The sequence below is a fragment of the Gobio gobio genome (genome assembly GCF_949357685.1).
Source record: "Gobio gobio genome assembly, chromosome: 14".
Classification (NCBI taxonomy): Eukaryota; Metazoa; Chordata; class Actinopteri; order Cypriniformes; family Gobionidae; genus Gobio; species Gobio gobio.
The window spans coordinates 2,048,201-2,069,365 of NC_137107.1; the positions used below are offsets into that span (position 1 = coordinate 2,048,201).

Consider the following 21,165-nt stretch of genomic DNA (forward strand, 5'->3'; position numbering starts at 1 on the left):
AAGCTCATTATTTGCATGCGTTTTAGAGCCTTCATTCGCGTGCGCGGTTTTAACATGAGCTTTTCCGAGCGTGCACACTAAACGCCTCAAACACGAGATTACTGGACTAAGTAGTCGTCTTACTGCGCTAATACTGTCAAATACACACAAGGTTAACATAAACACAGTCGGTTATGTCTAAAGTGTGTGTGTGTGTATATTAGATGCGTGCAGGTCTTTAATTGACAGCAGCGCAGCCTATAGTGAACACACTGGCATTAAAGGGACAGTTCACCTCTAATGTCATTCATTACTCACTCTAATATTGTTCCAAACCTGTGTTCATTTCTCGATGACAGAATTTTCATTTTTGAGTGAACTATTCCTTTAATGTTAATAAAACAACAAAAGACAAAGAGAAAATCACTCACTGCTCTTGACTGAAGAACTAATACAGCAGCTTTAATAAGAATAATGTATATTTTATAGTGAAGTCTGTGTAGTGTTTTATTTTTACATTTATTCATTAAATCTCATACTTTAATGCTGCTGTACAGCTCTGAGCTGCCAGTGTAAATCTTTATATATATATATTTTATATTATACAATACACTAGGAATGTGTACAAGGAGTTTTTTTAAGTAAAGGTTTAAGTTTAAGTAAGGTTTTTCAAATATTTTAAGGAAAATAAAGAAAGAGTATTGCAATTTAAAAAAAGTCTTTTTTCTCCTTAACCTCTTGCTGTTTCTGTCGTCTAAGAATAGAATAACAAAAAACTGATGTGTCAAGCCATCAGAACCAAACCGAAAACCAGTGGTTAAAAACCGAGGTGTGTATTGAACCGTGGACTAACTGTAGTGTTGCATCCCTAGTCGATATATAATGTCTCCTATTAGTCATATTGTCCACCAGCTGATACACACTAGTCTTGATTTGGGCGGTCACTCTGCATTGAAAGGGTTTTAAATCTTCTAAATCAAGTAAAATGACTCAAAATCAAGTCATTTAAGCATGCCAAAGTCAACTTTAATCATATAAAATGTAATTTCCAAACAGCAGAATTGTGGCCAGTGAAAATGCTGACTTCTGAAAACCACTAAATAAAAACTGCTGTGCTCCAGACTGACCCACATCACTTAAAAAATAAAAACCATACTGAAAGGTACCAAACCAAGCTGAGGTAGACCTGCTATTTTTATCTGACAAAAAACTATTCGGGTTCTTCAAAGCTTCAAACGGATTCAGTGTATTTTTGTTTTGTCATCTTAATTTGGTAATTAAGTGAAAAATATGTAGTGTAGGTCTATTTATGTTCTGCTTTTTATTATATTTTCTTCTGTCTTTCTCAGTTGTCAGAAACGCTGCAGGAACGTGAACCAGTGTTAGTTTAGGTGACGAATAATTCATATATAATAACGTCATTTTCGTCAACGCCCTTTTTTCACTGACGAAAACGAGACCATCACTAATAAAAACTAGTGTTGGATCACAAAAACTATGAGGAAACTCACTGTCATCTTCGTCCACTAATAAAGCGAGAGGAGAATAGTGAGGTTAGTGAGAGGAGAATAGTGAGGTTAGTGAGAGGAGAATAGTGAGGTTAGTGAGAGGAGAATAGTGAGGTTAGTGAGAATAGTGAGGTTAGTGAGAGGAGAATAGTGAGGTTAGTGAGAATAGTGAGGTTAGTGAGAGGAGAATAGTGAGGTTAGTGAGAGGAGAATAGTGAGGTTAGTGAGAGGAGAATAGTGAGGTTAGTGAGAGGAGAATAGTGAGGTTAGTGAGAGGAGAATAGTGAGGTTAGTGAGAGGAGAATAGTGAGGTTAGTGAGAGGAGAATAGTGAGGTTAGTGAGAGGAGAATAGTGAGGTTAGTGAGAGGAGAATAGTGAGGTTAGTGAGAGGAGAATAGTGAGGTTAGTGAGGTTAGTGAGAGGAGAATAGTGAGGTTAGTGAGAGGAGAATAGTGAGGTTAGTGAGAGGAGAATAGTGAGGTTAGTGAGAGGAGAATAGTGAGGTTAGTGTGAGGTTAGTGAGAGGAGAATAGTGAGGTTAGTGAGAGGAGAATAGTGAGGTTAGTGAGAGGAGAATAGTGAGGTTAGTGAGAGGAGAATAGTGAGGTTAGTGAGAGGAGAATAGTGAGGTTAGTGTGAGGTTAGTGAGAGGAGAATAGTGAGGTTAGTGAGAGGAGAATAGTGAGGTTAGTGAGAGGAGAATAGTGAGGTTAGTGAGAGGAGAATAGTGAGGTTAGTGAGGTTAGTGAGAGGAGAATAGTGAGGTTAGTGTGAGGTTAGTGAGAGGAGAATAGTGAGGTTAGTGAGAGGAGAATAGTGAGGTTAGTGAGAGGAGAATAGTGAGGTTAGTGAGAGGAGAATAGTGAGGTTAGTGAGGTTAGTGAGAGGAGAATAGTGAGGTTAGTGAGAGGAGAATAGTGAGGTTAGTGAGAGGAGAATAGTGAGGTTAGTGTGAGGTTAGTGAGAGGAGAATAGTGAGGTTAGTGAGAGGAGAATAGTGAGGTTAGTGAGAGGAGAATAGTGAGGTTAGTGAGAGGAGAATAGTGAGGTTAGTGAGGTTAGTGAGAGGAGAATAGTGAGGTTAGTGTGAGGTTAGTGAGAGGAGAATAGTGAGGTTAGTGAGAGGAGAATAGTGAGGTTAGTGAGAGGAGAATAGTGAGGTTAGTGAGAGGAGAATAGTGAGGTTAGTGAGGTTAGTGAGAGGAGAATAGTGAGGTTAGTGAGAGGAGAATAGTGAGGTTAGTGAGAGGAGAATAGTGAGGTTAGTGAGAGGAGAATAGTGAGGTTAGTGAGAGGAGAATAGTGAGGTTAGTGAGAGGAGAATAGTGAGGTTAGTGAGAGGAGAATAGTGAGGTTAGTGAGAGGAGAATAGTGAGGTTAGTGAGAGGAGAATAGTGAGGTTAGTGAGAGGAGAATAGTGAGGTTAGTGAGAGGAGAATAGTGAGGTTAGTGAGGTTAGTGAGAGGAGAATAGTGAGGTTAGTGAGAGGAGAATAGTGAGGTTAGTGAGAGGAGAATAGTGAGGTTAGTGAGAGGAGAATAGTGAGGTTAGTGTGAGGTTAGTGAGAGGAGAATAGTGAGGTTAGTGAGAGGAGAATAGTGAGGTTAGTGAGAGGAGAATAGTGAGGTTAGTGAGAGGAGAATAGTGAGGTTAGTGAGAGGAGAATAGTGAGGTTAGTGTGAGGTTAGTGAGAGGAGAATAGTGAGGTTAGTGAGAGGAGAATAGTGAGGTTAGTGAGAGGAGAATAGTGAGGTTAGTGAGAGGAGAATAGTGAGGTTAGTGAGGTTAGTGAGAGGAGAATAGTGAGGTTAGTGTGAGGTTAGTGAGAGGAGAATAGTGAGGTTAGTGAGAGGAGAATAGTGAGGTTAGTGAGAGGAGAATAGTGAGGTTAGTGAGAGGAGAATAGTGAGGTTAGTGAGGTTAGTGAGAGGAGAATAGTGAGGTTAGTGAGAGGAGAATAGTGAGGTTAGTGAGAGGAGAATAGTGAGGTTAGTGAGAGGAGAATAGTGAGGTTAGTGAGAGGAGAATAGTGAGGTTAGTGAGAGGAGAATAGTGAGGTTAGTGAGAGGAGATTAGTGAGAGGAGAATAGTGAGGTTAGTGTGAGGTTAGTGAGAGGAGAATAGTGAGGTTAGTGAGAGGAGAATAGTGAGGTTAGTGAGAGGAGAATAGTGAGGTTAGTGAGGTTAGTGAGAGGAGAATAGTGAGGTTAGTGAGGTTAGTGAGAGGAGAATAGTGAGGTTAGTGAGAGGAGAATAGTGAGGTTAGTGAGAGGAGAATAGTGAGGTTAGTGAGAGGAGAATAGTGAGGTTAGTGAGAGGAGAATAGTGAGGTTAGTGAGAGGAGAATAGTGAGGTTAGTGAGAGGAGAATAGTGAGGTTAGTGAGAGGAGAATAGTGAGGTTAGTGAGAGGAGAATAGTGAGGTTAGTGAGAGGAGAATAGTGAGGTTAGTGAGAGGAGAATAGTGAGGTTAGTGAGAGGAGAATAGTGAGGTTAGTGAGAGGAGAATAGTGAGGTTAGTGAGAGGAGAATAGTGAGGTTAGTGAGAGGAGAATAGTGAGGTTAGTGAGAGGAGAATAGTGAGGTTAGTGAGAGGAGAATAGTGAGGTTAGTGAGAGGAGATTAGTGAGGTTAGTGAGAGGAGAATAGTGAGGTTAGTGAGAGGAGAATAGTGAGGTTAGTGAGAGGAGAATAGTGAGGTTAGTGAGAGGAGAATAGTGAGGTTAGTGAGAGGAGGTTAGTGAGGTTAGTGAGAGGAGGTTAGTGAGGTTAGTGAGAGGAGGTTAGTGAGGTTAGTGAGAGGAGAATAGTGAGGTTAGTGAGGTTAGTGAGAGGAGAATAGTGAGGTTAGTGAGGTTAGTGAGAGGAGAATAGTGAGGTTAGTGAGAGGAGAATAGTGAGGTTAGTGAGGTTAGTGAGAGGAGAATAGTGAGGTTAGTGAGGTTAGTGAGAGGAGAATAGTGAGGTTAGTGAGAGGAGAATAGTGAGGTTAGTGAGAGGAGAATAGTGAGGTTAGTGAGGTTAGTGAGAGGAGAATAGTGAGGTTAGTGAGAGGAGAATAGTGAGGTTAGTGAGGTTAGTGAGAGGAGAATAGTGAGGTTAGTGAGAGGAGAATAGTGAGGTTAGTGAGAGGAGAATAGTGAGGTTAGTGAGAGGAGAATAGTGAGGTTAGTGAGAGGAGAATAGTGAGGTTAGTGAGAGGAGGTTAGTGAGAGGAGAATAGTGAGGTTAGTGAGAGGAGAATAGTGAGGTTAGTGAGAGGAGGTTAGTGAGAGGAGAATAGTGAGGTTAGTGAGAGGAGAATAGTGAGGTTAGTGAGGTTAGTGAGAGGAGAATAGTGAGGTTAGTGAGAGGAGAATAGTGAGGTTAGTGAGAGGAGAATAGTGAGGTTAGTGAGAGGAGAATAGTGAGGTTAGTGAGAGGAGAATAGTGAGGTTAGTGAGAGGAGGTTAGTGAGAGGAGAATAGTGAGGTTAGTGAGAGGAGAATAGTGAGGTTAGTGAGAGGAGGTTAGTGAGAGGAGAATAGTGAGGTTAGTGAGAGGAGGTTAGTGAGGTTAGTGAGAGGAGGTTAGTGAGAGGAGAATAGTGAGGTTAGTGAGAGGAGAATAGTGAGGTTAGTGAGAGGAGAATAGTGAGGTTAGTGAGAGGAGAATAGTGAGGTTAGTGAGAGGAGAATAGTGAGGTTAGTGAGAGGAGAATAGTGAGGTTAGTGAGAGGAGAATAGTGAGGTTAGTGAGAGGAGAATAGTGAGGTTAGTGAGAGGAGAATAGTGAGGTTAGTGAGAGGAGAATAGTGAGGTTAGTGAGGTTAGTGAGAGGAGAATAGTGAGGTTAGTGAGAGGAGAATAGTGAGGTTAGTGAGAGGAGGTTAGTGAGGTTAGTGAGAGGAGGTTAGTGAGAGGAGAATAGTGAGGTTAGTGAGGTTAGTGAGAGGAGAATAGTGAGGTTAGTGAGAGGAGAATAGTGAGGTTAGTGAGAGGAGAATAGTGAGGTTAGTGAGAGGAGAATAGTGAGGTTAGTGAGAGGAGAATAGTGAGGTTAGTGAGAGGAGAATAGTGAGGTTAGTGAGAGGAGAATAGTGAGGTTAGTGAGAGGAGAATAGTGAGGTTAGTGAGAGGAGAATAGTGAGGTTAGTGAGGTTAGTGAGAGGAGAATAGTGAGGTTAGTGAGAGGAGAATAGTGAGGTTAGTGAGGTTAGTGTGAGGAGAATAGTGAGGTTAGTGAGGTTAGTGAGAGGAGAATAGTGAGGTTAGTGAGAGGAGAATAGTGAGGTTAGTGAGAGGAGAATAGTGAGGTTAGTGAGAGGAGAATAGTGAGGTTAGTGAGAGGAGAATAGTGAGGTTAGTGAGGTTAGTGAGAGGAGAATAGTGAGGTTAGTGAGAGGAGAATAGTGAGGTTAGTGAGAGGAGAATAGTGAGGTTAGTGAGAGGAGAATAGTGAGAGGAGAATAGTGAGGTTAGTGAGAGGAGAATAGTGAGGTTAGTGAGAGGAGAATAGTGAGGTTAGTGAGAGGAGAATGGTGAGGTTAGTGAGAGGAGAATGGTGAGGTTAGTGAGAGGAGAATGGTGAGGTTAGTGAGGTTAGTGAGAGGAGAATAGTGAGGTTAGTGAGAGAAGAATAGTGAGGTTAGTGAGAGGAGAATAGTGAGGTTAGTGAGAGGAGAATAGTGAGGTTAGTGAGAGGAGAATAGTGAGGTTAGTGAGAGGAGAATAGTGAGGTTAGTGAGAGGAGAATAGTGAGGTTAGTGAGAGGAGAATAGTGAGGTTAGTGAGAGGAGAATAGTGAGGTTAGTGAGAGGAGAATAGTGAGGTTAGTGAGAGGAGAATAGTGAGGTTAGTGAGAGGAGAATAGTGAGGTTAGTGAGAGGAGAATAGTGAGGTTAGTGAGAGGAGAATAGTGAGAATAGTGAGGTTAGTGAGAGGAGAATAGTCAAGTCAAGTCAAGTCAACTTTATTTATATAGCGCTTTTAACAATGTAGATTGTTTCAAAGCAGCTTTACAGTGTTAAACAGGAAAATAATGCAGCATAATTTTATTCAGCTGTATAGCCATTCTGGAAAAATTTCAAGTATCATACAGTGACAGTGTGGGCTTTAGATCAATAATTTGATCAGTAATTTAGTTTAAATGGTTAATTTAGTTTATTATTTAGATGTATTTCGATGTTTAGTTGAAAAATTTAGTGTCCCCTAGTGAGGTTAGTGAGAGGAGAATAGTGAGGTTAGTGAGAGGAGAATAGTGAGGTTAGTGAGAGGAGAATAGTGAGGTTAGTGAGAGGAGAATAGTGAGGTTAGTGAGAGGAGAATAGTGAGGTTAGTGAGAGGAGAATAGTGAGGTTAGTGAGAGGAGAATAGTGAGGTTAGTGAGAGGAGAATAGTGAGGTTAGTGAGAGGAGAATAGTGAGGTTAGTGAGAGGAGAATAGTGAGGTTAGTGAGAGGAGGTTAGTGAGAGGAGAATAGTGAGGTTAGTGAGAGGAGAATAGTGAGGTTAGTGAGAGGAGAATAGTGAGGTTAGTGAGAGGAGAATAGTGAGGTTAGTGAGAGGAGAATAGTGAGGTTAGTGAGAGGAGAATAGTGAGGTTAGTGAGAGGAGAATAGTGAGGTTAGTGAGAGGAGAATAGTGAGGTTAGTGAGAGGAGAATAGTGAGGTTAGTGAGAGGAGAATAGTGAGGTTAGTGAGAGGAGAATAGTGAGGTTAGTGAGAGGAGAATAGTGAGGTTAGTGAGAGGAGGTTAGTGAGGTTAGTGAGAGGAGGTTAGTGAGAGGAGAATAGTGAGGTTAGTGAGGTTAGTGAGAGGAGAATAGTGAGGTTAGTGAGAGGAGAATAGTGAGGTTAGTGAGAGGAGGTTAGTGAGGTTAGTGAGAGGAGGTTAGTGAGAGGAGAATAGTGAGGTTAGTGAGGTTAGTGAGAGGAGAATAGTGAGGTTAGTGAGAGGAGAATAGTGAGGTTAGTGAGAGGAGAATAGTGAGGTTAGTGAGAGGAGAATAGTGAGGTTAGTGAGAGGAGAATAGTGAGGTTAGTGAGAGGAGAATAGTGAGGTTAGTGAGAGGAGAATAGTGAGGTTAGTGAGAGGAGAATAGTGAGGTTAGTGAGAGGAGAATAGTGAGGTTAGTGAGGTTAGTGAGAGGAGAATAGTGAGGTTAGTGAGAGGAGAATAGTGAGGTTAGTGAGAGGAGAATAGTGAGGTTAGTGAGAGGAGAATAGTGAGAGGAGAATAGTGAGGTTAGTGAGAGGAGAATAGTGAGGTTAGTGAGAGGAGAATGGTGAGGTTAGTGAGAGGAGAATGGTGAGGTTAGTGAGAGGAGAATGGTGAGGTTAGTGAGAGGAGAATGGTGAGGTTAGTGAGAGGAGAATGGTGAGGTTAGTGAGAGGAGAATGGTGAGGTTAGTGAGAGGAGAATGGTGAGGTTAGTGAGAGGAGAATGGTGAGGTTAGTGAGGTTAGTGAGAGGAGAATAGTGAGGTTAGTGAGAGGAGAATAGTGAGGTTAGTGAGAGGAGAATAGTGAGGTTAGTGAGAGGAGAATAGTGAGAATAGTGAGGTTAGTGAGAGGAGAATAGTGAGGTTAGTGAGAGGAGAATAGTGAGGTTAGTGAGAGGAGAATAGTGAGGTTAGTGAGGTTAGTGAGAGGAGAATAGTGAGGGTTAGTGAGGGTGGGTTAGGGCAGAGATGGGGTCAGAACTGATGATGTTACAGATGAACACATTTGATCTGAACTGATCTAACCTCTGGAAAACTGTTACGGTAAAACTAAAGAAAACTAAGGTGAGGGCTCATGTGCAGGAAGGGATAGGTTTTATTAGCAAAATAAACATAATCAAAAACAAAAACCCACAAGGGGGAAAACATAACATAACTTAACCAACAAAACAACAACTTCAAAACAAACAAACCCATTGGTCACGGAGAAAGGGAGCAGATCACAGGGAAGGAAGACATAGACCAACAACGCACCGACAAGGACTGGGAACACAAGGGAACTAAATAAAGGGGAATCAATCAGGAGGGAACAGGTGGGAGAAATCAAACACTAATCAGACAACAAGGGGGAGGAATCAGACAGAGACACAAGCACAGCCCAAAACAACAACACACCACATGTGCTCCACAAGACAGGACAGACATGTGACAAAAACACACACACACACACACACACACCCAATCCAGCTCCAGAGCGGCTCAATCAATAACACACATTTATGCCAGACCAGTGTTTATGAGCTAATGCTGATGAATAATGACAGTGTTTATATAGTAATATGTTTTAGACGGTTGTAATGACGCATATTTATCTCCTGAACTTGAATGAGCTCCTGCAACTGCAATAGAGGAGCAGACATTTCAAAATAAGAGTCCTGGTGTATTTCCAGCTGGTTTATCATTAAAAGTCACGCATTATATATTCGTTTTTGCTTACACAATAAACTATATTTAATTTAATTCCCATTTAATTCATATTCAGGAGGAAAGAGCAGTATTTGACACATATTCAATAAAGTATCAGGGTTATAATAGTTCACTAAAACCATTAAAAAAAATCTTAATTGCTTGAAATTAAATAAATGTTAACTGGAATTAAATAAATAAATTAACAAACTTATTTGAAGCTTTATCTTAACCTGATATGGCCGACTGACTAAAACTAAATCAAAATTTGCTGTGAAAATGACCCTGGCGTGAACATGATCTGATCTGTGTGCTGCTGTTCGCACTGTCAAATAAACCTGTGGTGTCTTTTTAACGGGTCACAGACACTCGTCTATCCTATTTTTTATTTAATGCCAATTCAATATTATAATCTTATCAGTTAACGGTTAATATTCGGATAATGAGCGGCGGTTGTCAGTCGGGAAAATTAACTGAAATGAGCATCCCTAGCTTCCTGTTTCAACAGTTTGGGATCTTTAAAGGGTTAGTTCACCTAAAACTGTAAATTGTGTGATTAATGACTGAGCCTCATGTGGTTGGACACCCGTCAGACCTCCGTTCATCTTCAGACACAAATGAAGATATTTTAGTGTAAATCTGATGCTCTGAAAGGCCTCCATTGGCTCAACTTTACACTCTCAAGACCCTTAAAAGACACTAAAGACTAAAGTTACAAAGTCCATCTCACTACAGCGGCTCTACAATAACTTTATGAAGACGAGAATAGTTTCTGTGCGCAAAAAAACCCTAAATAACGACTTATATAGTGATGACGATTTCAAAACACGGCATCATGAAGCTTCGAAGCGTTATGAATCAGTGAGTCGATTCAGCGGTTCAGAGCGTTATGAGTCAGTGAGTCGTTTCAGCAGTTCAGACCGTTATGAATCAGTGAGTCGATTCAGCGGTTCAGAGTGTTATGAATCAGTGAGTCGATTCAGCGGTTTGAAGCGTTATGAATCAGTGAGTCGATTCAGCGGTTTGAAGCGTTATGAATCAGTGAGTCGATTCAGCGGTTTGAAGCGTTATGAATCAGAGAGTCGATTCAGCGGTTCAGAGTGTTATGAATCAGTGAGTCGATTCAGCGGTTTGAAGCGTTATGAATCAGTGAGTCGATTCAGCGGTTTGAAGCGTTATGAATCAGTGAGTCAATTCAGCGGTTTGAAGCGTTAAGAATCAGTGAGTCGATTCAGTGGTTCGGAGCGTTATGAATCAGTGAGTCGATTCAGCGGTTTGAAGCGTTATGAATCAGTGAGTCGATTCAGCGGTTCAGAGCGTTATGAATCAGTGAGTCGATTCAGCGGTTCGGAGCGATATGAATCAGTGAGTCTATTCAGCGGTTCAGAGCGTTATGAATCAGTGAGTCTATTCAGCGGTTCAGAGCGTTATGAATCAGTGAGTCGATTCAGCGGTTCAGAGCGTTATGAATCAGTGAGTCGATTCAGCGGTTCAGAGCATTATGAATCAGTGAGTCGATTCAGCGGTTCAGAACATTATGAATCAGTGAGTCGATTCAGCGGTTCAGAGCGTTATGAATCAGTGAGTCGATTCAGCGGTTCAGAGCATTGTGAATCAGTGAGTCGATTCAGCGGTTCAGAGCGTTATGAATCAGTGAGTCGATTCAGCGGTTCAGAGTGTTATGAATCAGTGATTCGATTCAGCGGTTCGGAGCGTTATGAATCAGTGAGTCGATTCAGCGGTTCAGAGCGTTATGAATCAGTGAGTCGATTCAGCGGTTCAGAGTGTTATGAATCAGTGATTCGATTCAGCGGTTCGGAGCGTTATGAATCAGTGAGTCGATTCAGCGGTTCAGAGCGTTATGAATCAGTGAGTCGATTCAGCGGTTCAGAGCGTTATAATAATTTGTTACATTTATATAGCGCTTTTCTAAGCACTCAAAGCGCTTTACATATAGAAGGGGGAATCTCCTCAACCACCACCAATGTGCAGCACCACCTGGATGATGCGACGGCAGCCATATTGCGCCAGAACGCCCACCACACACCAGCTGATTGGTGGAGAGGAGACAGAGTGATGAAGCCAATCTGTATATGGGGATGATTAGGAGGCCCTGATGGAGAGGGGCCAATGGGCAAATTTGGCCAGGATGCTGGGGTTACACCCCTACTCTTTATCAAAGGACATCCTGGGATTTTTAATGACCACAGAGAGTCAAGACCTCGGTTTAACGTCTCATCCGAAGGACGGTGCTTGTTACAGTATAATGTCCCAATCACTATACTGGGGCGTTAGGACCCACACAGACCACAGGGTGAGCGCCCCCTGCTGGCCTCACTAACACCTCTACCAGCAGCTACCTGGTTTTCCCAGTTGGTCTCCCATCCAGGTACTAACTAGGCTCAGCCCTGCTTAGCTTCAGTGGGAAACTAGTCTTGGGCGTCAGGGTGATATGGCTGCTGGTTATGAATCAGTGAGTCGATTCAGCGGTTCAGAGCGTTATGAATCAGTGAGTCGATTCAGCAATTTGACACGCGATCCAAATCATGAATCGACTCACTGATTCATAATGCTTCGAAGCTTCATGATTAGGGTTGGGAACCGAAACCCGGTGCCTTATATAACCGGTATGTACCGGACCGAATCAGAACGCAGATTTCGGTTCCTCATTTCGGTGCCAAAATTCAAACGTGCTTTCGCGCTTTGGCTGAGCCAGAGACAGACGCTCAGCGCTTGTCACATCACAACTATTCAGTGTTTTCAACCACATCTCATGACAACTATTCAGTGTTTTCAACCACATCTCATGACAACTATTCAGTGTTTTCAACCACATCTCATGACAACTATTCAGTGTTTTCAACCACATCTCATGACAACTATTCAGTGTTTTCAACCACATCTCATGACAACTATTCAGTGTTTTCAACCACATCTCATGACAGCTATTCAGTGTTTTCAACCACATCTCATGACAACTCTTCAGTGTTTTCAACCACAACTCATGACAACTATTCAGTGTTTTCAACCACATCTCATGACAGCTATTCAGTGTTTTCAACCACAACTCATGACAACTATTCAGTGTTTTCAACCACAACTCATGACAACTATTCAGTGTTTTCAACCACATCTCATGACAACTATTCAGTGTTTTCAACCACAACTCTTGACAGCTATTCAGTGTTTTCAACCACAACTCATGACAGCTATTCAGTGTTTTCAACCACAACTCTTGACAGCTATTCAGTGTTTTCAACCACAACTCATGACAGCTATTCAGTGTTTTCAACCACAACTCATGACAGCTATTCAGTGTTTTCAACCACAACTCATGACAGCTATTCAGTGTTTTCAACCACATCTAATGACAGCTATTCAGTGTTTTCAACCACATCTCATGAGAACTATTCAGTGTTTTCAACCACATCTCGTGACAGCTATTCAGTGTTTTCAACCACATCTCGTGACAACTATTCAGTGTTTTCAACCACATCTCGTGACAACTATTCAGTGTTTTCAACCACATCTCGTGACAACTATTCAGTGTTTTCAACCACATCTCGTGACAACTATTCAGTGTTTTCAACCACATCTCATGACAACTATTCAGTGTTTTCAACCACATCTCATGACAGCTATTCAGTGTTTTCAACCACATCTCGTGACAACTATTCAGTGTTTTCAACCACATCTCATGACAACTATTCAGTGTTTTCAACCACATCTCACGACAACTATTCAGTGTTTTCAACCACATCTCATGACAACTATTCAGTGTTTTCAACCACATCTCGTGACAGCTATTCAGTGTTTTCAACCACATCTCGTGACAACTATTCAGTGTTTTCAACCACATCTCGTGACAACTATTCAGTGTTTTCAACCACATCTCACAACAACTATTCAGTGTTTTCAACCACATCTCATTACAACTATTCAGTGTTTTCAACCACATCTCATGACAGCTATTCAGTGTTTTCAACCACATCTCGTGACAACTATTCAGTGTTTTCAACCACATCTCGTGACAACTATTCAGTGTTTTCAACCACATCTCATGACAGCTATTCAGTGTTTTCAACCACATCTCGTGACAACTATTCAGTGTTTTCAACCACATCTCGTGACAACTATTCAGTGTTTTCAACCACATCTCATGACAACTATTCAGTGTTTTCAACCACATCTCATGACACCTATTCAGTGTTTTCAACCACATCTCATGACAACTATTCAGTGTTTTCAACCACATCTCATGACAACTATTCAGTGTTTTCAACCACATCTCATGACAACTATTCAGTGTTTTCAACCACATCATGTTTGTTTCAGGTTTCAGACATTTAAATGCTCATAAGTAGGCTACTAGCAAAAAACACACACTGATGTCTATGGAAGCGGCAATGACAATCCTTTCAGACGGTTATAATTTGACTAACGTTACGTGTTTTATTCCCATCAGATACATGCACATTATATAGTAACTATATAGTTTACTCTACTCTTCTTCCAGTTCACTGGTCACTTACTTTCATGTGTTTCGTGAGATGAGAATGAACTCAAGTGTTGTAAATCTGAGCTGTGTTGTTTACAATTGGAGGTAGAGAGAAGCAATCGAACTTCAGGGAGAACAACTAGTCTGTGAGTACTGTTTACATTTTCTTAAGTGATCTGTAGTTCAGCTGTTAGTCAGAACGTTGTCTGTGTGCTGTAGTGGTTGTCTGTTTACTGAAAGTTTGTTAGTCACGTGACCTCGCGCGAACGCGTTTCACTGTTCACAGCTGAGCTGTCAGCGCTATTGCGGCTGCTGTGTGTCATGTGAGAAACATGACGCATCGCCATGGAAACATTAAGGCGATGCGTTCTAAAATATTTAGCCAGAGAATATCATCATATTTCAAAATAAAGCTGAAGCTGGAAGCTGGTTTGTAGCAGAGCAAGAATACAGACTCTGCTGTTATTACTGTAACTGTTATTTAGAGTTATATTAGGCCTGTTGTAGTTGGGTGGCTTAGGTTTTACTGTGAATTTGTAAATAAGTAAATTGTGTTTTGTATTTATTTATATTCATACATTTAAGTATACATTAAACTTTTAATAAATGGTTCAATAAAAAAAAATAATAAAAACCCATTTAATGTCATCCACCTCGTTTTGTGGCCTTTAAAAAAAAAAAAAAGTATCGGTACAGGAACCGTTTAGGCACCGGAACCGTTTTAAAAGTATCGGTTTGGCACCGGAATCGAAAAAAACCCAAACGATACCCAACCCTATTCATGATGCTGTGTTTTGAAATCGTCATCACTATATAAGTCGTTATTTAGGGTTTTTTTGCACACAAAAACTATTCTCGTCTTCATAAAGTTATTGTAGAGCCGCTGTAGTGAGATGGACTGTGTAACTTTAGTCTTTAGTGTCTTTTAAGGGTCTTGAGAGTGTAAAGTTGAGCCAATGGAGGCCTTTCAGAGCATCAGATTTACACTAAAATATCTTCATTTGTGTCTGAAGATGAACGGAGGTCTGACGGGTGTCCAACCACATGAGGCTCAGTCATTAATGACACAATTTACATTTTTGTGTGAACTAACCCTTTAACCGCAGCAGAACTCTTTGTCCGTGTGTGTACAGAAGATGCTGCGTCAGGTGTCCAGCAGTGGTGAATTCTGCCTCGACGGTCGGCCCTCGTGTTTAGCGGAGGACGGTCGGCTCTCCCCGAGTCACTTTGATCTGTGCCCCACCAAGTTTTATCAGTCTTGCCCTCCTCAGCGCTCTCGGCAGATGTGCTTCGCCTACCTTCCTCCGCCGCCGCCCGCCGTCCTCAAGCCCAGCTCGTGCCAGCGGCAGGACTGCAGCGAGGAGCGTCTGCTTCAGGGGCCCGCGGCCCCTCAGGGAAACGCCAAGAGCGCGGACTCCAAAAAGAAGGGGGCGTCTGGGAGGTCTGGGAAACGCGGCCGGCCGGCGGGAACCACCAAATCAGCCGGTTACAGAACCAGCACGGGGAGACCACTGGGCACCACCAAGGCCGCCGGGTTTAAGACCAGTCCGGGCCGGCCCCTGGGAACCACCAAGGCCGCGGGATATAAAGTGAGTCCCGGCCGGCCGCCCGGAAGCATCAAGAGCCCGTCTCGCCTGGGTAAACTGGGCTACAGCGCCTGCAGCGGAGCGGCCTTCCCCTACAGCATCATGAGCAGACCCGCGGCCGCAGACCCTGCGCTGAAGGAGGAAGCGGCTGCAGAGTAAAGTCACACTTTCCTTCTTTTCTTCACACACATCAATCTGCCTTCTGTCACGCAACCTGTTGTAATTAGTGGCGAGCCACCCAGGAGCAAGAAGTGTGATTATTTAGTAGTGTTAGACCGATATATCGGGCCGATATTTGTGTGTATTTTTACGTGTATCGGCCGATATAAGGCTGCTGCGTTCACCGATATTTGCGTGTATTTTTACGTGTACCGGCCGATATAAGGCTGCTGCGTTCACCGATATTTGCGTGTATTTTTACGTGTACCGGCCGATATAAGGCTGCTGTGTTCACCGATATTTGTGATTTTTACGTGTATCAGCCGATATAAGGCTGCTGCGTTCACCAATATTTGCGTGTATTTTTACGTGTACCGGCCGATATAAGGCTGCTGTGTTCACCGATATTTGTGATTTTTACGTGTATCGGCTGATATAAGGCTGCTGTGTTCGCCAATATTTGTGATTTTTACGTGTATCGGCCGATATAAGGCTGCTGTGTTCGCCAATATTTGTGATTTTTACGTGTATCAGCTGATATAAGGCTGCTGTGTTCGCCGATATTTGTGATTTTTACGTGTATCGGCCGATATAAGGCTGCTGCGTTCGCCGATATTTGCGTTTTTTACGTGTATCGGCCGATATAAGGCTACTGTGTTCGCCGATATTTGTGATTTTTACGTGTATTGGCTGATATAAGGCTGCTGCGTTCGCCGATATTTGTGATTTTTACGTGTATCGGCTGATATAAGGCTGCTGCGTTCGCCGATATTTGTGATTTTTACGTGTATCAGCAGATATAAGGCTGCTGCGTTCACCGATATTTGCGTTTTTTACGTGTATCGGCTGATATAAGGCTGCTGCGTTCGCCGATATTTGCGTTTTTTACGTGTGTCGGCCGATATAAGGCTGCTGCGTTCGCCAATATTTGTGATTTTTACGTGTATCGGCTGATATAAGGCTGCTGCGTTCGCCGATATTTGTGATTTTTACGTGTATCGGCTGATATAAGGCTGCTGCGTTCGCCAATATTTGTGATTTTTACGTGTATCGGCTGATAGAAGGCTGCTGTGTTCGCCAATATTTGTGATTTTTACGTGTATTGGCCGATATAAGGCTGCTGTGTTCGCCAATATTTGTGATTTTTACGTGTATCGGCCGATATAAGGCTGCTGTGTTCGCCGATATTTGTGATTTTTACGTGTATCTGCCGATATAAGGCTGCTGCGTTCGCCGATATTTGTGATTTTTACGTGTATCGGCCGATATAAGGCTGCTGTGTTCGCCGATATTTGTGATTTTTACGTGTATTGGCTGATATAAGGCTGCTGCGTTCGCCGATATTTGTGATTTTTAAGTGTATCGGCCGATATAAGGCTGCTGCGTTCGCCGATATTTGTGATTTTTACGTGTATCGGCCGATACTAATCAAAATCAACTGAGAATTGACACGATGATAAAGGTGGAAAGACTGAAGTTTCACGTGGAGCATTGGGAGATTTTCTCCTGAATTACCGCTGGTGTTTCTACAAGAGATTCAGTGAAGTGCACCTACACTCTAAACAATGCTGGGTTAAAAATAACCCAAGTTGGGTTGAAAATGGACTAACCCAGCAATTGGGTTGTTTTAAGCAAACATTTAACCCAACCGCTGGGTCAAAACAACCCAATTGCTGGGTTAGTCCATATTCAACCCAACTTGGGTTATTTTTAACCCAGCATTTTTTAGAGTGTAAGCATTAAATGACTAGGTTGTGAATAGTTTTAAATGAAGTATAGTGCAGTCAGTGTGCACTTTATTATGCTGCTCGCTTGTTGATACTGTGTGCAATAGTGTCATTATTTTATTAATGCTTAAATATTTATTTTCACCACTGATCTCTTTTTCTACCTCTCCTGTTTTTACTATTTGTTAAATATAGTTTTTTTTAGTTCAATAAATGTTCCTTTTTTAAATTGTAAATTTTAAATTGTTATCATCCTGATCATTGTGTCATTTTTATGTTGTAAATTGAGGGAGCAAAAGCAGTATCGGCTCCAAATATCGCCTCAAGAGAATCGGCAGCTCGTATCGTCATCGGCTAAGGCTGAGGAAAAAAAATCGTTATCGGCACAAAACAAAATCCATATTGGTCGATCCCTACTATTTAGTGTCAGTGAAGTTCAAGTCGTGATGTAAGGAATAAGGTTTCCCGGTCCAATCCTCCACGCGTTTCAACTGAGAATACTGTCTCAGCTAGGGTTGAACACTCCAGAAATTTCCGGAACTTTTTTTCACCCCCTTTGTAACCCTAATCTCAACAGAGCACTCTTTATTCATATTACACATATAAACTCTCAGTGTGTAGACTACAGTCTCGGGCTTTAAAGGTGGGGTAAGTGCTTTCTGGTAACCGATGTTGATTTCAAATCACCAAAACAAACACGCCCCTATTTTGATAGCTCCGCCCCACACATATTTGTAACCCAGGCAACGACTAGGGATGCAACACTACAGTAGACATAACCGACTGTGTTTATGTTAACCGTGTGTGTATTTGACAGTATTAGCGCAGTAAGACGACTACTGAGTCCAGTAATCGCGTGTTTGAGGCATTTAGTGCGCGCGCTCTGAAAAGCGCATGTTAAACCGCGCACGTGAATGAGCCGGCAAGGCTGTAAAACGCATGCAAATTCACTTTGGTGATTGTGAATAACTCTAGTGTTCTGTGAGTATAACTCCACCACTAACCTGTGATGTGAATGTGTGTCGTGTTGTTCAGTATTGGGATGGAGGCAAATTATAGAATGTGTAGAAAAATAATTAATTAAATGCAAAACCGAAAAAAACGCAATTCACAAGCACGTATTGAACCGTGAATGTTTTGAGAATTGTGGCATCCCTAGTAACAACTATGGTGGAATCTGCTGTGCCAGCCGGCCGAGGGTATGATGTCGTCCATAAGTGAAAGCAAAAAGTTTTGAAATACTTTTTACCCCACCTTTAATGAGCTTTAATAAAGATGAATCACTGATCTGGGATCAGTAATAAGATAAAGCTCAGGATGGTGATTGTTCAGTCTAGTTTGTGAGTGTAGATTAGCACCTTTTGTTGCATCTAATAGATCAGTGGTTCTCAAACTTTATATACCAAGTACCACCTCAGAAAATATTTGGCTCTCCAAGTACCATCATAATGACCAACATTAAAATACAGTAGTGTAGTAGAGCTAACTATTCAGCTCCAGCTCTGCACAGCTCAAAAACGAGGCAGTTTATTCCTAATAAGAACATTTATTGTTGTCATCCAATTTAACATCAAACATGAACACTGCACTGTGCTTACATACAGGTAAATAAAATAATGATTCAATTAAAATGTGTTGTACCCAAAAGTTAAATTAAAACTGTACTGTACTTAAATGTAAAAAAAACAACTTTACTCAAATTAAGATCAAATTAAAATGAATTGTTTTAACATTGATTTATATTAGGGCTGTCAAAAGATTAATCGCGATTAATCGCATCCAAAATAAAAGTTTGTGTTTACATAATATATGTGTGTGTACTCTATTATTATTTATATATAAATACACACACAAGCATGTATATATTTAAGAAAAAAATATTTCTATATATAAAACATTTATATTTATATATATTATAGATTATATAAATGTATATACAGTATATACATGCAAATATTTCTTAAATATATACATGAATGTGTGTGTATTTATATATAAATAATAATTAACAGAGTACACACACATATATTATATAAACACAAACTTTTATTTTGGATGCGATTAATCTTTTGACAGCCCTAATATATATTTAAAATCCCTGTAAAGTCAAAATTAAATATTTGTTCTGAGTTTTTGACATACCACAGAAAATGTATTAACCACCCACACAAATGTAAATTATAAAAAAAGGCCAAATAAAATAAGCAGCATTTCCTGCTCTCAAACGCACTTTCCCGCTAGTGGGCGTGGTTTCAGCGCAGACAGTGGACACGCCCCCTAGCGGGAAAGTTGCAGTAAGCACACAAGACAACTGGGCAGTGGCACGTACTGCAACCAGATGGCGCCAGATGTTGGCGGGACGGGCGGATAAAAGCCGGGGCTGGAGATAGTCGGTTCGGCCCAATTCTGCAGTGGATTATCTGTAAATCCGATGTAGTAGGTTTCTGATGAACGTTCGTAAATGTCTTCTTCAAAAGAATCTTCTTCTTGATATCAGCGTGTTTTATAAGCTTTTTATACATTTTACAATGTAAATTTTACAAAGACTGACTTCAGAAGACTTGATTCATATTAACTACTTTCACATGAGCGCCGACAAAAGACGATATAAACGCGATGCGCAGTTTGTTCAGACCCAAACCAGTTCAGTGCAAACCCGCCCTGGAGATTAGGGTTAGTGTAGCACTGTGATTGACCTGACCAATGAAATCTTTAGAATCGACGGTGGGGCGGAGTTTGCGCTGACCTGATTTGGAGGGAAAATCATGCATTGCGGTGCGACCATATTAGCTAAATTTAAAAAAAAAATCACAAAAAAGCTCCATTGTTAATAGTGTAGATGTATGAAGTCACTTTTAAAGCAAGCACCTTTCTGTTAGTCTGTGCGGCGAATTCACGTCACTGACTTTAAACATTAAAGCTCCACTGTGTGATATTTTCCCCCATCTAGTGGTGAACTTGTATATGACCATCCAGTGAATATTAGTTTCTGTTCCTCTCAATTCCGATTTGGTTTTAACTCCTACGGTGGCCGATTTAGTCCAAGATTAACATGGCTTCCAGCTCGACCTCGTCCACATTGGACACGGAGCCATCGAGTGTTAAAACGCCAAAGGCCAAGCTTGAGTTTACGGGAATGTCCCTCTTTGGCTAATGTACTTTCAAGATGGAGGAGCAACATGGCGACCCGCATTCGAACCCTCACCCGTATGTGTTTACAATGGCATATTATAAACTTACCAGAATACTTTATTACTTGAAAGAAGTAAATATACATTAATGAGCACATATATTTTTGAAAGAACTAAGTGTTTTTAGCTAAGAATAAACTAAAAAAGTTACACAGTGTAGCTTTAAGTTTAAAACAACATGAGGGTGTGAAAATGATGGTTTAGTGTTGTATGTTTCTTTATGAAAACGTTTGTATGCTAAGCCTCAGATTGTGTCTGTTTTTCTTCTGGTCTAGAACACCAAAAATGTTGTTACAAGCTCCCCAGTTCCTCCTCAGCGGATTCCCCATCCGGAACCAAAAAACGCCTCCGCCGGACGAGTTTTCCCGCGCAGCCGTGTGTCCGGAGGGCAGTCCGTCCCGGAGCAGCCTGTCCTTACTCCAGCCCTACTCATGAGCTTCATCTGTCCTTACTCCAGCCCTACTCATGAGCTTCATCTGTCCTTACTCCAGCCCTACTCATGAGCATCATCTGTCCTTACTCCCGCCCTTACTCCAGCCCTACTCATGAGCTTCATCTGTCCTTACTCCCACCCTACTCATGAGCTTCATCTGTCCTTACTCCCGCCCTTACTCCAGCCCTACTCATGAGCTTCATCTGTCCTTACTCCCACCCTACTCATGAGCTTCATCTGTCCTTACTCCCGCCCTTACTCCAGCCCTACTCATGAGCTTCATCTGTCCTTACTCCCACCCTACTCATGAGCTTCATCTGTCCTTACTCCAGCCCTACTCATGAGCATCATCTGTCCTTACTCCAGCCCTACTCATGAGCTTCATCTGTCCTTACTCCAGCCCTACTCATGAGCTTCATCTGTCCTTACTCCCGCCCTACTCATGAGCTTCATCTGTCCTTACTCCAGCCCTACTCATGAGCTTCATCTGTCCTTACTCCCGCCCTACTCATGAGCTTCATCTGTCCTTACTCCCGCCTTCCACCCTACTCATGATCTTCATCTGTCCTTACTCCAGCCCTACTCATGAGCTTCATCTGTCCTTACTCCAGCCCTACTCATGAGCTTCATCTGTCCTTACTCCAGCCCTACTCATGAGCTTCATCTGTCCTTACTCCCGCCCTACTCATGAGCTTCATC

General features: G+C 41.9%; 1 protein-coding gene across 2 annotated transcripts in view; it reads left to right on the plus strand.

The window, feature by feature from the left end:
- Positions 1-20,520, plus strand: part of cUnh5orf24 (chromosome Un C5orf24 homolog) — a 25,248-nt gene extending 4,728 nt beyond the window's left edge. The window contains exons 1-3 of one of the 2 annotated variants that reach the window (XM_079834408.1): positions 9,293-9,397; positions 14,504-15,111; positions 20,309-20,520. In XM_079834408.1, coding sequence (XP_079690534.1) covers positions 14,507-15,111; positions 20,309-20,468 — 765 coding nt within the window. In that variant the 5' untranslated portion in view covers positions 9,293-9,397; positions 14,504-14,506 and the 3' untranslated portion in view covers positions 20,469-20,520. Of the gene's footprint in view, positions 1-9,292; positions 9,398-14,503; positions 15,112-20,308 lie in introns of those variants that run through there. The other variant, XM_079834409.1, reaches the window with a different exon arrangement.
- Positions 20,521-21,165: the final 645 nt, after the last annotated feature.